Here is a 15,793-nt window from a genome sequence, read left to right as displayed (position 1 = left end):
CTTTAAAAACTATAGTTATCTTTGTTTATTTACAGTCATCCAAACAGCCTGCCCTTCCCAATTCTGTATATGTGTAATCTGTACTCTGTTATAGCACATACTATTCTTAAATCCAGGGCATGTGGAAAGGATGGAGGGAAAGGGTTAGGTCTGGATTTAAATGTGTACATTAGAATAATTTTTCTTTCTTTCTCCTATGTAATTGTTACTTTTATATACCAATTAAAAAAATTGGACTCTAGGTTCAAGATATGTGTTTTTTTGTTTTTTATTCTGGAACTTGATTATTTACAGAACTATAAAATATTTCTGTTCTCCTGGCATTTTTAAGAGATCTGAGATGTTTGAATATTAAGTATCTAAAAACAAATTCCTATATCTTTTAGTATTGCAACATCCTTTATTAAAATCTTGAAAATTTTAAGTAGATTCCTTCTATCACTATAATATTTCTTACTTAGATACATTAAATTTAATTTCCAATTTGATCTTCCCTTCCCTTTTGCATTTGCCATTGATGCCATTTCAAAGCATAAGAGTGGAACTGTGTGTTTGACTCTTGAGTCCTGTTATGCTCAAAATTAATTATGGACTTCTTGTTCTTATGTGTGGTTTTTATTTCCTTCCTGTAGGGAAATGCATTTATAGAGCATTATGATCCAAAAGAATATGATCCTTTTTACATGAACAAAGAGGACCCGAATTTTCTGAAGGTAGATTTCTTTCTTTCTTTTTTTTTTTTAAGTTTAGTTATTTATCTATTTATTTTTGGCTGCATAGGGTCTTCGTACGTGCTTTTTTCTCTAGTTGTGGCGCATGGGGGCTACTCTTCGTTGCAGTGCTCGGGCTTCTCATTGTGGTGGATTCTTTTGTTGGGAGCACGGGCTCTAGGTGGGCGGGCTTCAGTAGTTGTGGCACACGGGCTCAGTAGTTGTGGCTCACGGGCTCTAGAGCACAGGCTCAGTAGTTGTGGCGCATGGGCTTAATTGCTCAGCAGCATGTGGGATCTTCCCGGACCAGGGCTCGAACCCGTGTCTCCTGCATTGGCAGGCGGGTTCTTAACCACTGCGCCACCAGGGAAGCCCCTGAAGGTAGATTTCTAATTTTAACTTTGGTATTATGTGGTTTGTTTTTTTGAGCAGTCCTAATATATAAGTAGTCCTTTAGTGATTCCCAACGAATGCAGTAACATCTTAAGAATCATGTCCCATCTCCATATCTTAGAAAGGAACAAAAAAGCCAAAGTCCAAAGTAAATTAAACCTCTGTAAAATTTGAAAATATTGTATAATAATTGGGTAATAGATAATGTTAAAAAATTTCATAGACTTTTAAATTTGTTACAAAAGTAATATATTTTTATGATATATAAATGAGAAAATCAATTTAAAAATAAAGAATAAGAAGACCACTCAAAATTCCATTACCCAGAGTGAACTCATGAACATTTTTCTGTATATCGTTCAAGACTTCTTTCTAATGGTAAACCAAGTATACTTCAATTAAAAAAAAAAAGACTTCTTTCTATGTGTAGGTATATGTACACATTTTTATTTAACAAGAATGGGATCATACCACACATTAGGTTTTTTTTTTTTTTTTTTTTTTAAAGTTAACTTTATTCACACCAGAGACTTTATTATTATTATTTTTTATTTATTTTTTTTAAATTTTATTTATTTATTTATTTATTTTTGGCTGTGTTGGGTCTTCGTTTCTGTGCGAGGGCTTTCTCTAGTTGTGGCGAGCGGGGGCCACTCTTCATCGCGGTGCGCGGACCTCTCACTATCGTGGCCTCTCTTGTTGCGGAGCACAGGCTCCAGACGCGCAGGCTCAGCAATTGTGGCTCACGGGCTTAGTCGCTCCGTGGCATGTGGGATCTTCCCAGACCAGGGCTCGAACCCGTGTCCCCTGCATTGGCAGGCAGATTCTCAACCACTGCGCCACCAGGGAAGCCCCACATTAGGTTTTAAAATCTTGTTTTTCTCAGTAGTTTATGATTTGCTTTCTTTCTCTGTCAATAAATATAAATATACAATTGTAATCAATGCATGGTATTCTGTTATTAATAGCTAACTTGCACTGAGGGATTAACCAAATGTTAAAGATTTCTTTTTACTTTATTTCAGCATTCACTGATAATTTACAAATAAGGCAGGTGAGGCATGGGTAGGTTAAGTTACTTGTCCAAGGTTACACAGTTGTAAATAGCAGAGTACGGGTATGTTTCTAACCACATATACTATCTTGCTGTACCATCTTTTTTTTTTTTTTTAAACATATTCCTTATTTTGAACCTCTAGATTGGTTTTTTTATTTTAAATTAATTAATTAATTAATTTATTGGCTGCATTGGATCTCTGTTGCTGCACGTGGGCTTTTCTCTGGTTGCAGTGAGCGGGGGCTACTCTTTGTTGCAGTGCGCGGGCTTCTCATTGCAGTGGCTTTTCTTGTTGTGGAGCACAGGCTCTAGGCGTGCGGGCTTCAGTAGTTGTGGCTCACGGGCTCTAGAGCGCAGGCTCAGTAGTTGTGGTGCACGGGCTTAGTTGCTCTGCGGCATGTGGGATCTTCCCGGACCAGGGCTCGAACCCGTGTCCCCTGCATTGACAGGTGGATTCTTAATCACTGTGCCACCAGGGAAGTCCCTCTAGGTTGTTTTTGACCTATTGTTGTCATAAATGACATTATGATGAACATCCCTGTAACTATTTATTTCTTAATTTTTTCCTTTGGGTAAGTTGCTAGAAGTAGAATTGCTGGGTTAAAAATTATGCATGATTTTAATTCATATCACGAAATTGTCCTCCAGAATGGTTATATAAATTTGTACCTCCTCCCGAGAATCTATTTTTTCCACACTTTTGCTAATAGTGGATATTATTAAAGAAAATAAAACAAAAAACCTACCTTGAATCATAGACATTTTAAACTGCTGGTAGTTGCAGGGCAAAGCAGTCTTTTAAATTTTTCCCCAAATTGAGGTGTGTGTATGTGCTATTGTCCCTATTTTTATAGGTCAGAGTTAAACTGAGAGTTTAGAGTTAGATTCTTAGACATACTAACTAGTAGCATACCTGGTAAGGGTTAGAATTGGGATTTAAAACCAGATCTTTTTTTTTTTATAAATTTATTTATTTATTTAATTTTTGGCTGCGTTGGGTCTTTGTTGCTGTGTGAGGGCTTTCTCTAGTTGTGGCGAGCGGGGACTACTCTTCGTCATGGTGTGCGGGCTTCTCATTGCAGTGGCTTCTCTTGTCACGGAGCACGAGCTCTAGGCGTGCGGGCTTCAGTAGTTGTGGCTCGCAGGCTCCAGAGCGCAGGCTCAGTAGTTGTGGCACATGGGCTTAGTTGCTCCGCAGCATGTGGGATCTTCCCGGACCAGGGCTCGAACCTGTGTCCCCTGCATTGGCAGGCGGATTCTCAACCACTGCACCACTAGGGAAGCCTGAGACCAGATCTTTTGGATACCAGAATTCTATTCTGTTCTTTCACCACGTTGCCACTCTGAATGAAGCTGATAGGTGACCTCTTAAGGTAAGCTGAGCACTTTGAGGTTATAGCAGCAGTTCTCAAAGTGAGGTACATAGACCTTTGACAGCCCCGAAACCCTTCTAGGGGGTACATTAGGCCAAAACTTTTCATAATAGTGCCAAATTTTATTTGCCTTTTTCATTGTGTTGACATTTGCACTGATGGTACAAAAGCAATGTTGGGTGAAACTGCTAATACCTTAGAACTACTTAAGTCAGTGTTACCAGATTATACTGGTACTGTACTCATATTCTTCACTGTCATGCACTCACAGTAAAAAAAAAAAAAAAAAAATTCAATTTCACTTAAGAATGTCCTTGATCAAACAGTAAAAAAATTATTAATTTTATTAAGTCTTACTCCCCCCTTTTTTTTTGAAGTATAGTTGATTTACAATGTTATGTTAGTTCCTGGTGTACAGCAGAGTGATTTGGTTTTTTATGTATATATATAGTTTTTCAGATTCTTTTCCATTATAGTTTGTTACAAGATATTGAATATAATTCTCTGTGCTATACAGTAGGACCTTGTTGTTTATCTGTTTTACTATATGTAGTCGTTTGTATCTGCTAATTCCAAATTCCTAATTCATCCCTCCCCTCCAAGTCTTTGTCTTTTCTACATATCTTTTTAATATTCTGATGAAATGCGAGGTATGCAAAGAGCATTTATGCATACTGAAATACAGTATGATTGTTTGAATTGTGAGCTGAATTGCCTGATTTTTTTTTCATGGAACATCATTTTTACTTGAAAGAATGAGTTACAGACTATGTTTATTAAGTCTTGGGTGTTTGGTAGACATTTTCTGGAAAATTAATGAAGTGAGTCTGTCACTTCAAGAAAAACAACTGACAGTATTTGTTGCTAATGATAAAATGTGAACTTTCAAACAAAAATTTGAATTTTTGAAATATCATACCATCATATATGACAGTGTTCCAATACTCAAAGACTTTACTGATGAGACTGGTGATATTAATGAATGTGATTATTGTATAATGAAACGTATTAACATTTGGAAGACCTCACATAACTCAGTGATCTAATTTTCTCTAAACAACCAATTCATGATATGGATAAAAGATTCATTCAGAGTTCAAGTTCAGGATGGACCAATGGATTTTAATGTAGCAGAGTTTGAATAATTCATTGATATGGTTTCAGATTCTACATCATAACTGACCTTTAGGAAGCTGCCACTTGTTGAGTTTGGGTATAGTATTGATATCTAAAAAGAATATCCACAATGATCTGAAAAGGCTATTAAAACAAGAGCTAACCATGCTTCTTTGGCTGAAGGGCCTTGCTAGGAGATGTATTGGAGTGCCGCCATCTCTTTGTAATGTGTTAAATATATATAATAATTAGATTGCTGTTAGTTTGTAGATATTGTAATCTTGATTCTTCTGGCATAAGAGCCATACATGGATGCTTAGAATAGACTGAAAAAGAGCTGAAACCCAGTCCTCAAAGAAGTGTTTTTGTTTTAGGTTACAATCCCACCATTTCGTGACCCTTTGAAAAAGGCACAATATGACAAAGACGATGGAAAAAGAATTCTTCTGCAGTGTGAGACTGGTACTTAGTTTCTAATTGTTATGTGGTTTCATAACCCAAGAACAATGTGAGTTGCATTTAAGGATGCTAATTTAGCTTGCTAATCTTCCTACAGGCAAAATATTTACAATGAAAGAATTTAAAGAGGTTGAGAAGGCCAAACTGCATTCCAGATTTCCAGGAATTTCTAATTCAAGGCACTTTATGACTCCAAATGAGTGGCTTAAACTGCCTACAAACTACATAGAAAGTGAATTTTGTAAAAGGAGCAGGTAATGGTTAGTATAATAGAAATTATGGAACCTCTTCGAATTTGAAAACTGTTTCTTGAGACAGTGATATGTATTTTGTCATAATTATGATTTTTAAAAAATATTTCATTTTTCAATGAGCAGTCTACTGTAATTCTTGTCTTTGTTCCTCTGTATGTGATGTTTCTTTTTTCTTGGGTATTTTCAAGATTTTCTCTTTGTCTTTGGTTTGCATTAGCTAGTCTATGATGTGTGTAGGTGTTTTTTACCCTTCCTTTTTGTTTATCCTATGTAGGGTTCACTGAGATTCTTGTATCTGTGGTTTGATGTCTTTCATTATTTGGGGGGGAAATTCTAGGCTGTTATCACTTCAGATATTTCTTATGCCCCATTCTTCCTGTGTGTTTTTTTAAAAAATTTATTGGAGTATAGTTGATTTAAAATGTTGTGTTAGTTTCTGCTGTATAGCAAAGTGAATCAGTTATACATATACATATATCCACTCTGTTTTTAGATTCTTTACCCATATAGGTTATTACCTATATTGAGAAGAGTTCCCTGTGCTATACAGTAGGTCCTTATTAGTTATCTATTTTATATATAATAGTGTGTATATGTCAATCCCAGTCTCCCAATTTATCTCTCCCCTGTGTTTTTTTTAACTTAAGTATAGTTGATGTACAATATTATATAAGTTTTTCAGATGCACAATGCAGTGATTCACAATTTTTAAAAGTTATACTCCATTTATAGTTATCATAAAGTATTGGCTATACAAAAATATCCTTACAGCTTATTTATTTTATACATAGTAGTTTTTACTTCTTAATCCCCTACTCCTAACTTGCTCCTTCCCCTTTCCTCTCCCCACTGGTAACCACTAGTTTGTTTTCTGTATTTGTGAGTCTGTTTTTTTGTTGTTGTTGTTATAGTCACTAGTTTGTTTTATTTTTAAATTTATTTATTTTATTTATTTTTGGCTGTGTGGGGTTGGGTCTTCATTGCTGCACGCAGGCTTTCTCTAGTTGCGGCGAGTGGGGGCTGCTCTTCATTGCGGTGCTCGGGCTTCTCATTGCAGTGGCTTCTCTTGTTGAGGAGCACAGGCTCTAGGTGCGCAGGCTTCAGTAGTTGTGGCATGCAGGCTCAGTAGTTGTGGCTCGCGGGCTCTAGAGTACAGGCTCCGTAGTTGTGGCGCATGGGCTTAGTTGCTCCACGGCATGTGGGATCTTCCTAGACCAGGGCCCGAACTCGTGTCCTGCATTGGCAGGCGGATTCTTAACCACTGCGCCACCAAGGAAGCCCCTGTTTTATTTTTTAGATTCTATATGTAAGTGATATCATACTATATTTGTCTTTCTTTGTCTGACTTATTTCACTAAGCATAATACCCTCCAAGTCCATGCATGTTGTTGCAAATGGCAAATTTTCATTCTTTTTTTTCAAGGCCGAGTAGTATTCCATTGTGTGTGTGTGTGTGTGTGTGTGTGTGTGTGTGTGTGTGTGTGTGTATCACATCTTCTTTACTCATTCATCTGTTGATGGACACTTAGGTTGCCTGTATATTTTGGCTATTGTAAATAATGCTGCTGTGAACATTGGGATGCTTTTGTTTTTTTCAGATACCCGGGAGTGGAAATGCTAGGTCATATGGTAGTTCTATTTTTAGTTCCATTCTTCTTTTTTTTTCCTTTCTGAGGCTCCAGTTGTATGTATGTTAGACCACTTGATGTTGTCCCTTAGCTCTTAGATACTCTGTTTTTATTTATTTATGTATTTTTTCTTCTTGTATTTCAGTTGGACAGTTTCTACCCACCTATCTTTAAGTTCACTGAGTCTCTCCTCAGCTGTGTCCTATGTATTGATCACCATCAAATGAACCTTTCCTCAGCTTTGTCTTATATACTGAAGAGACCATCAGAGGAATTCTCCCATTTCTTATGTGATGATTTTTATTTCTAGTATTTCCATTTGATTTTTTTCACATAGTTTTAATTTTTCCTAAAATTCTCCATCTGCTCATACATATTGTTCATCTTTCCACTGGACTCTTTAACATATTAATCATAGTTATTTTAAGTTCCTCATTTGCGAGTTCCAACTCAGGTTCATTCTGAATCTGGTTCTGTTGACTGCTTTATCTCTTGACAGTGGGATATTTTGTCTTGCTTTTTTTTGGCATTTCTTGTAATTTTTAATTGAATGCCAGGCATTAGAGGTAGAATAGTACAGACTTAATATTTATGTCTAGAAATGAATATGCCTTTTCTTCTGTCAAGCATTAGTGTGGAGAATTGGGCTTATCTAGTCAGAAATTGAGCTGGGTTTAGGTATTATAATTGCTATTTTTACTTTCAATGCATCACAGACTTCAGATGCCTGTAGTGGTGGGCTGTTGTTACCTTGTGCTTAGGGTAGGGGCTGGGGTACCTGAGGGGTTTTCTCAGGTGTTCCTGTGCCCTCCTCAGTTTTTGGCTGTCCCTGCAAGGCTGCATCACAGAGGTGGAGGGAGTGAGGTGTCTCCATGGTCTTGCTTCATCCCAGAAGTATTCTTTTTTTTTTTAAATTTATTTTAATTAATTAATTTATTTTTGGCTGCATTGGGTCTTCATTGCTGCGTGCGGGCCTTCTCTAGTTGCGGCAAGTGGGGGCTACTCGTCGTTGTGATGCATGGGCTTCTCGTTGCAGTGGCTTCTCATTGCAGAGCATGGTCTCTAGAGCGCAGGCTCAGTGGTTGTGGTGCACGGGCTTAGTTGCTCCGCGGCATGTGGGATCTTCCCAGACCAGGGCTCGAACCTGCGTCCCCTGCATTGGCAGGTGGATTCTTAACCACTGCACCACCAGGGAAGCCCCCGCCAGAAGTATTCTGCTATGGCTTGTTGGTAGGCTCAAAGAGGCAGGCAGAGGAATGTTCTCTGTTTTCTTTTTCCTAGCCTCAGTTTTAGGCAAGCCCTATATGCTTGGACCTCAGGAGTAGGGTTTTCTTAGAGTTCCTTTCTCTTCTCCCTGTAGCACCCAAACACTATCTTATGTCTGTGGTTGTTCTTGGATGGTAGTTTCCTGCCCCTCTTCCAATAGTAGCAGACCTCTGCTGGGTATAAGTATAGGATTCTGGGCACAAGGCAATTTCTTGTGCCTCCTCCTGGGACAGAGGGTTTTTACTCCTATCCCTATCTTAGTAACAATAGAGCCTTAAGTCTGCCTGGATATAAGAGGATTTCTCATCCCTCCTCCAGAGGTAGATAGATTTTGCTTTTACTCCTCTCCCAAAAGCACTAGATCTTTGCTTATCACCCTGAAAAAGAGTTTGCTTCCCTTACCCCAGCAGCTTAATGCTTTGCTTTGTAGGGGGGGAAGGATCCAGGAAAGTGGGAGGGGCACTTGTTTACCTAGCACTGTCAATCTCTTCCTGCATATCTTTGCCACTAATGGGGGTTTTCTCTGGTTTTCTGCTCTGTGCCCAGTCTTCTTGTTAGCACCTGGTGCAGGCCCTTGGAAAAGCGCTTGCTCATGAGTGTAAACACTTCTTGTATGAGGTCTCCCCAGCTATTCCAAAATGACATGCTAGCCCACACTTGGCCTTTAAGGATTCATTAAAATTTTAGCTGATACCTTTTAATTATTAGGCTTTATTTTTAAGAGCAGTTTTAAGTTTATCAAAAATTTAAGCAGAAAGAGAATTTCTTTATATCCCGACCTCCCCATTCCCCGCTTTAGTTTCCTCTATTAACATCTTGCATTAGTGTGGTACATCTGTTAAATTTTGTGAACCAGTGTTGATTCATCCTTAAATGGAAGCAGAACTCTTAATAATTTTCTTATTTTTAAAAATTTGCTACAAATGGCACTGTAAATGTTAGTAAAACACAAATAGACCTTAAGACAGAATTCTGAAAGAATGGGCTTTCTACTTTTTTTCATTGTCTTTGAGAATCATAAGCCTAACTCTAGTAATTAGGTAGGGTCCACCCAAACCAGGAATCTGTTTATAACAGATTTAACTCAGGTTGTATGCGAAGGTGATTTTATTGAGAATATTGATTTTATAGTGGGCTAATAATGGGCATATGGTAGGTTTCAATTGCAGTATTTTATTTTCATCCTCAGGAAGGTTCTGGAGATGACTAATATGGTAAGGGAAATGTTTTCTTTGGGTAATTTTCTGGATTTTTCTCTATGTCTCACATTGCTCCACTCTCGTGGAGGCTAGTATGTTTGGGGAAGACTGGCTTATCTGAGCCCTTGTACTAAATATTAGTCTTTGTATATATCACATGTAAATGTCTTATATATTAATACTTTTAATACCTCTTTCGTATTTTCCATCGCCTTTGGTAATTTCTTTGGATATATTTTCCAGTTTACTATTCTTTTTTCACTGTGTTCAATATTAAAATTTTAATTTCTGAAATTTTCTCCTTGTACCCACCCCATATGCTTGTTCATTCCTGATAGGCTCTTATTGTTTTCTTGTCTTGGTGATTGGATAATTTATTTTTTTAAACATTTTATATATTGCTATTCTACATTCTATATTTGATAATTCCAAATTCTGTATTTTTGGGGGATGCTAATAAATCTTTTGTTTTTCTCTGCTGACTCTCAATTATAATGGTTTGCTTTCTCGTATGCTTAGCGAATTTTATTTGTGAGTTCACTTTATCTTTGGGTGTCCTATTGGCCTAAATTGGGGAAACTTTTCTACACAGATTATTTGCTTCTGTTTCTGCCTCTGCCAGTAGCTGGGATGCCATCAACCTGGGCCTAGCCAGTTCCCTTCAAATGTCTAGGCTCAGTGTGGCAGTCTCAAGTGTAGTGTCCCCACCTTATAGCTGGCATAGACAGGGCTCAGTATTCTGTTAACTCTGTTATTGGCATCTGCCCTCAGGGATTATTATCTGTTATTCCATCTGCCCTTGCTGCCCACCATTATGGCCCTAACTTCCCACACCTCTAGCCTCTACTACATTTGTGTGTGTGTGTTTTTCTTGAAGACCCCCTCCTTCTCTTGTAAGACTAGTGACACCTTGAAAGGTACATTCTATCCAGGGTCTAGTTGTTTGAAGTAAATGGATTCCCTCAAAGCAGTGAAATTCAAAATATACAATAACGGCTTGTAAAGACTTACCAAGGTATACATAGGCATGGATAGTTTTAAGGGTCTCAACTTCCAGATTCTGAAGTCTGTATGTACTCTTTCCAAAAGTTGATCTGCCTGAGAACAAGCCTGCATTCATATGACTTTTTATCCCACTTTTTAAAAGAGAGGCATATCTTTCAACCTGGGTGTAAAAAATTTTAAGGTACCAAATAAAGGGACAAATAAAAATACTGGCTTTTGAGAGACTTCCTTTAATGAAGAAGCAAGAAAACTTAACCCACAGGTCTTTCTGTATTTCCCTGTCATACATATTTTATTTTACTTTAATTAACTGATTAATTGATTGATTTAAAGGCATGCTACAGAATCAGGGTACTTGGTTTGTGTTGGGTTGCTTTGAATTTGGAGTAGCTAAAGCTATATAATTTAGTGATGCTTCTTTTATTTTATTTATTTAATTTATTTTTTAATTTTAAAAGTAAATTTATTTATTTATTTATTTATTTTTGGCTGCGTTGGGTCTTAATTGCTGTGCGCGGGCTTTCTCTAGTTGCTCAGTAGTTGTGATGCACGGGCTTAGTTGCTCTGCGGCATGTGGGATCTTCCCAGACCAGGGCTCGAACCCATGTCCCCTGCATCGGCAGGTGGATTCTTAACCACTGCGCCACCAGGGAAGTCTCGATGCTTCTTTTAAATATAGCTGGAATGTTTTCTGGTACTGTCAGAATTTCAAAATATAATAGCTATAATCCTCTGATAACAGTTTTTTGTGATTGCTTTCAGATTTGGTGTGCTTTACTTAATATGGTGGTTAAAATCTATTTTATCAAATAATATCCTAAAATTTTCATTGCTTGTAAGGCCAACACTCATTTTATCTTAATGAATATTTGATATTTAAAAAAATCTATTAACAAGATATAAACTTATTTAAACTTGCAATGAAAAATTGTAGGTGTCAGCTTTAAAATGTTCAAGGGGTTATGTGGTTTTTCAAAACTCTTTTAAGGAGTATATAAACAAAACTGCTTGAAGATCACTGCCTCAGAGCTCCTAGCTCTGTATAAATGCAAGCTAGTATTGTTTTCAGAACATCCTCTCACACCTGTTATCTTATTAAAGGTTAAAAGTAAAAGTGAATTTTAACGAAAGTAGTTTTGACTTGAAACCCTCTGCAAAAACTCCTCATCTTCTGGAATCCCAGGAAGAAGAAAAAGCAGTTGTTTACAAGTAAGCCTATTATTCCATAGCTTTGTTCTTCTTTCATTTAACATGCTTGGCTGTGTTTTCATCCCCTGCCATCATTTTAAGTTGCTGGAGTCGATGCCAAGGAATACACCAGGCTCTTGTGGCTGGACATCAGGCATTTCCCACCACTGGGAAAGGTGGTAACTTTCCTCAGCTTTTTCTGGTTTTAAAGAACAGACAGCTGACACATTCAGAAATAACAAGCATAGACATAGAAAAAAGTTGTTAACAACTCATATTAAACTTAAAGGTTAGGAGGTTTTTAATTGAATTGGAGCAGTAAAAATGGAATTTTGGACTAATTCTGGTGGGTAGTAACTGTTACAATATTGTACCCAGGGTGAAGAGAGGTTATAAGCAGAAAAGTGGTACATACTGCTGTGTGTGTAACATGGCAAATCATCTCAATTTACTAGTTAATGGAATTAAAAGTAAGAGATTTCTCTACATAGTTATATAACTGGTTAAGTATCTGATTAAAAGTAATGAGATCCCTCAGACATTGTTTTCTTGGTTTTTTTTTAACTTCTTTTTTTTTTTGAATTTTTTGAATTTTATTTTATTTATTTTTTTATACAGCAGGTTCTTATTAGTTATCTATTTTATACATATTAGTGTATATATGTCAATCCCAATCTCACAATTCATCACACTTTCCCCCCTTGGTGTCCATACGTTTGTTCTCTACATCTGTGTCTCAATTTCTGCCTTGCAAACTGGTTCATCTGTACCATTTTTCTAGATTCCACATGTATGTGTTAATATATGATATTTGTTTTTCTCTTTCTGACTTCACTCTGTATGACAGACTCTTGGTCCATCCACGTCTCTACAAATGACCCAATTTCGTTCCTTTTTATGGCTGAGTAATATTCCATTGTATATATGTACCACATCTTCTTTATCCATTCGTCTGTCGATGGGCAGTTAGGTTGATTCCATGACCTGGCTATTGTAAATAGTGTTTCAGTGAACTTTGGGGTGCATATGTCCTTTTGAATTATGGTTTTCTCTGGGTGTATGCCCCTCAGACATTGTTGAAGGGAATGTATAATGGTGCAGCAACTTTGGAAAACAGTTTGTCAGTTTCTCAAAATGTTAGACATTAAATTACCAAGTGACCAGCAATTTAACTCCTCGGTTTCTATCCAGGAGAAATGGAAATATATGGCCACATAAAGGCTTGTGTATGAGTGGGTGTACATGGTACCATTATTCATAATAGCCAAAAAGTGGAAACCATCCCAATGTTCATAAAGTGCTGAATGGATAAACAAAATGTGGTACATCCGTACATGGAATATTATTTGGAAATTAAAAGGAAAAGGAGTACTTACACATGCTACAACATGGATGAACTTCAGAACTATTATACTCAGTGAAAGAATACAATCACAATTTTTATTCTGTTTATATTTAAGTGTAATGTTCAGCAAAAGGAAATCTGTAGAGACAGGAAGTTGATTATTGGTTGCCTGGGGCTGGAGTTGGGAATGGAGAGTGACTGTAAGTGAGCATGAGGTTTTGGACTGATAGAAATGTTCTAAAACTAGATCGTGGTGGTGGTTACACAACTCTGGAAATACACTAAAAAATTGATTTGTGCATTTAAAATGGGTGAATTTTATGGTGCATAAATTATATCTTAGTAAAACTTGATAATAATAAAAAAAAGAACCTAGCAAGGCAGAAGATAAGTGAGCTTACGTGATGTTTAGGAGGTTGGCTTACAATTCTCTCTTCCTAAAAAGCCCAAAAGTAAGCTGCAGTAGTTTCCCTTTCCTCATTCTGAATAAACTCAGAATTTGTTGAATAAATACAATGTGGCAGAAGCCAGAGGGCTCTTAGAGATGCTTGATTCTGACATGTCCAGCAGAGAGAACAACTGGTTGCCTCATGAGGGTCTTTTTAGTGCTTTAAAGTAGAAACAGATAACTGTTAGAGATGGTGCTGGCCATTGTGGACTTCTCAGTGTTTCTGAGGTGTGGTTTAACACTTTGCTGCTTCTTTGAATGGGAGCTGAAGTTGAGGGATAATAGGAAGTATTGAAATTAAGCCCTGTTCACGTGGTAGCTGAAGGCCTTAAAAGATGGAATGCTTTAGCATCACTCTTGTCTGTTAGGCTCCAAAAGAGTAGTAAGTTCCTCTGCAATCTGTAACTGCCATGGTCTCATACATACTTGTATGAGTCAGGTTTTAGGATAATAAACATCTTAATCCTATTTAATTTTTATATATTGTATAAAAGGAGAGGTTTTGTCCTTTAATGTCTTTTATAGCAGAGTGTGACTCAGATATGAAGGAGAATATTGCATTGTTGGAGTACCTAGGGACTTAAACTAGAGGCTTAAACTCATGAGCTCCCCCTGGAGGAAGGAGGAAGATTATATTTTCTTCCATGAATTAGGGAAGCATACCAAGTACGGCATCGAGGTGAAAGAGGCATATTTGTCTTTGATAGAGTTAGACCTTCCCAGGGAAGCCACAGTGGACACCTCTGTGAGGGGGTCATATATGCCAGAGAACCCTCACTCAGCTATTTGATTAAGCAGCAATGAAATTTCAGATGAAAATGTTACTAGAGCAAGGTAATGCTATTTATTTGGGTTTATTTTTCATAAAAATGTGTAAATTCATATAGAATTCATCAGCTTCAAATTTAAATAAAATAGTAAATGCTACAATTGAGTTGATAGGATAATTTTTTCCTTTCTGGTTCCTCCCTCTGGAAACACAGGGTCATCCTTTCTGGAAAAAGAACCTCTATGTTATCAGGAGGGATAGAATCCAAGTCCCAAAGAGGCCAACTCTAAAGGGCACTTTTCTTCCTTGAACTTTCTCGAGCTAGGAGGTAGACAGGAATGAGGACCAGGTTGCGGTGAGAGCTGGTGTAGTTCCATTTTGTAATACACAAGGCAGCAATTGCTGATACAGCAGCTGGGAACAACTTCTCTGTATGGCAGTCTTCCCGGAAGACAGGAGGCAGTGGGCCACCCTCCCTACCCTCTCCCCCTGCCAAAAGGGAGTGAGTAGAAGAAACTGAGGCAGGTGTCCTTGATTCAGAGGGAATGAAGAGAGTTGCCCCTGCCAGCTGCACAATAGAGGTATCCTCTAGAAGGTGGACTGTAGGATTTCCCTAGCTCCCTCTCCTGATTTTGCCCTTCTTCCATCCCTCCACCATCTCTACCATCTCTCTACCACATTTACCAGTTACCACACCCAAGCCAGGCCCCAAATTTTGTTCCCCTTAATTTAGCCAAGAAAGGCAAAAATTTTCAAAAGGACCATATACTAAATTAAAGTAGTAAAGTTTAAAAAGTAAAATAAAAGTCCCCAAATGTAAAATGTATAGAAATATAGTTGTTCACAGAGCACAGATTTCTCATCCTAAGGTGACTATAGTTAAACTTGGTGCCATTTGACTTGTCTAGGCTAGCCTACTGCTTCCCAGTCTAAGGGCCACTTCCCTTCAGTTCTCTTCTCTACACCCTGTGTCCCGAGTCTCTGGAGTGTAGCTTCTTCTAGGAGTGGATTTGAAGGAGAAGTCACAGCCTATCCTCCCCATCTCCCAGTTAGAAATCAGTAGGGAAATGGTTCGTTTGTCTGAGTGTACAGTCAATCTATCATTCTTCTTTTCTGACTCTATTTCCCTACTCCTAAAGGATAAGCGGGGTACTTTTTTTTAACTCACGGTAAACGTATTAAGACTTAATTTTGTGGTTTCACTCCTTTTACTGTCATGTTTTAGTATCCTCTCATGTGCTTGCTTGCTTTCTTCCTCAAATTTTAACAAGAACCTTCTCTGAACCAGGCAGTGTTTGAAAGACTGGAGACTAGAGGTAAACAAAACAGATAAATCTCTGATCTCAAGGAGCTCACATTTTGATGGGAGACAGACAATAAACAGGCAAATATATAATATCACTTGAGCTGGTAATAAGTACAATGAGGAGAATAAAACAGGAAGTTGCTGGAGAACTACCCAACCAAACGGGTTTAAATGGACAGTGAGGAAAAAAAATACAATAAGTTGCTTTGTAATCATACCCTACACACCCTTCTTATGTACTGTACTGGTTATGGGTCTCTTGATATAACCAGCCCCA

General features: G+C 37.6%; 1 protein-coding gene across 16 annotated transcripts in view; it reads left to right on the top strand.

The window, feature by feature from the left end:
* The window catches only part of LOC309644088 (protein FAM228B), a 33,855-nt gene that overhangs the window by 16,460 nt on the left and 1,602 nt on the right, over positions 1–15,793 (top strand). For 6 of the 16 annotated variants that reach the window (XM_082427510.1, XM_082427505.1, XM_082427511.1 and 3 more), the window contains exons 5-8: positions 633–713; positions 5,024–5,111; positions 5,206–5,362; positions 11,562–11,669. In XM_082427510.1, the coding sequence (XP_082283636.1) occupies positions 633–713; positions 5,024–5,111; positions 5,206–5,362; positions 11,562–11,669 (434 nt within the window). Of the gene's footprint in view, positions 1–632; positions 714–2,128; positions 2,169–3,411; positions 3,534–5,023; positions 5,158–5,205; positions 5,369–11,561; positions 11,670–15,793 lie in introns of those variants that run through there. The other 10 variants (XR_014254228.1, XM_082427514.1, XM_082427506.1 and 7 more) reach the window with 10 other exon arrangements.

This window comes from Balaenoptera physalus, assembly GCF_965194825.1.
Source record: "Balaenoptera physalus genome assembly, chromosome: 15".
In the NCBI taxonomy this organism is placed as follows: Eukaryota; Metazoa; Chordata; class Mammalia; order Artiodactyla; family Balaenopteridae; genus Balaenoptera; species Balaenoptera physalus.
The sequence above is the reverse complement of the archived record's forward strand: the minus strand, read 5'-3'. Positions and strand labels throughout refer to the sequence as shown.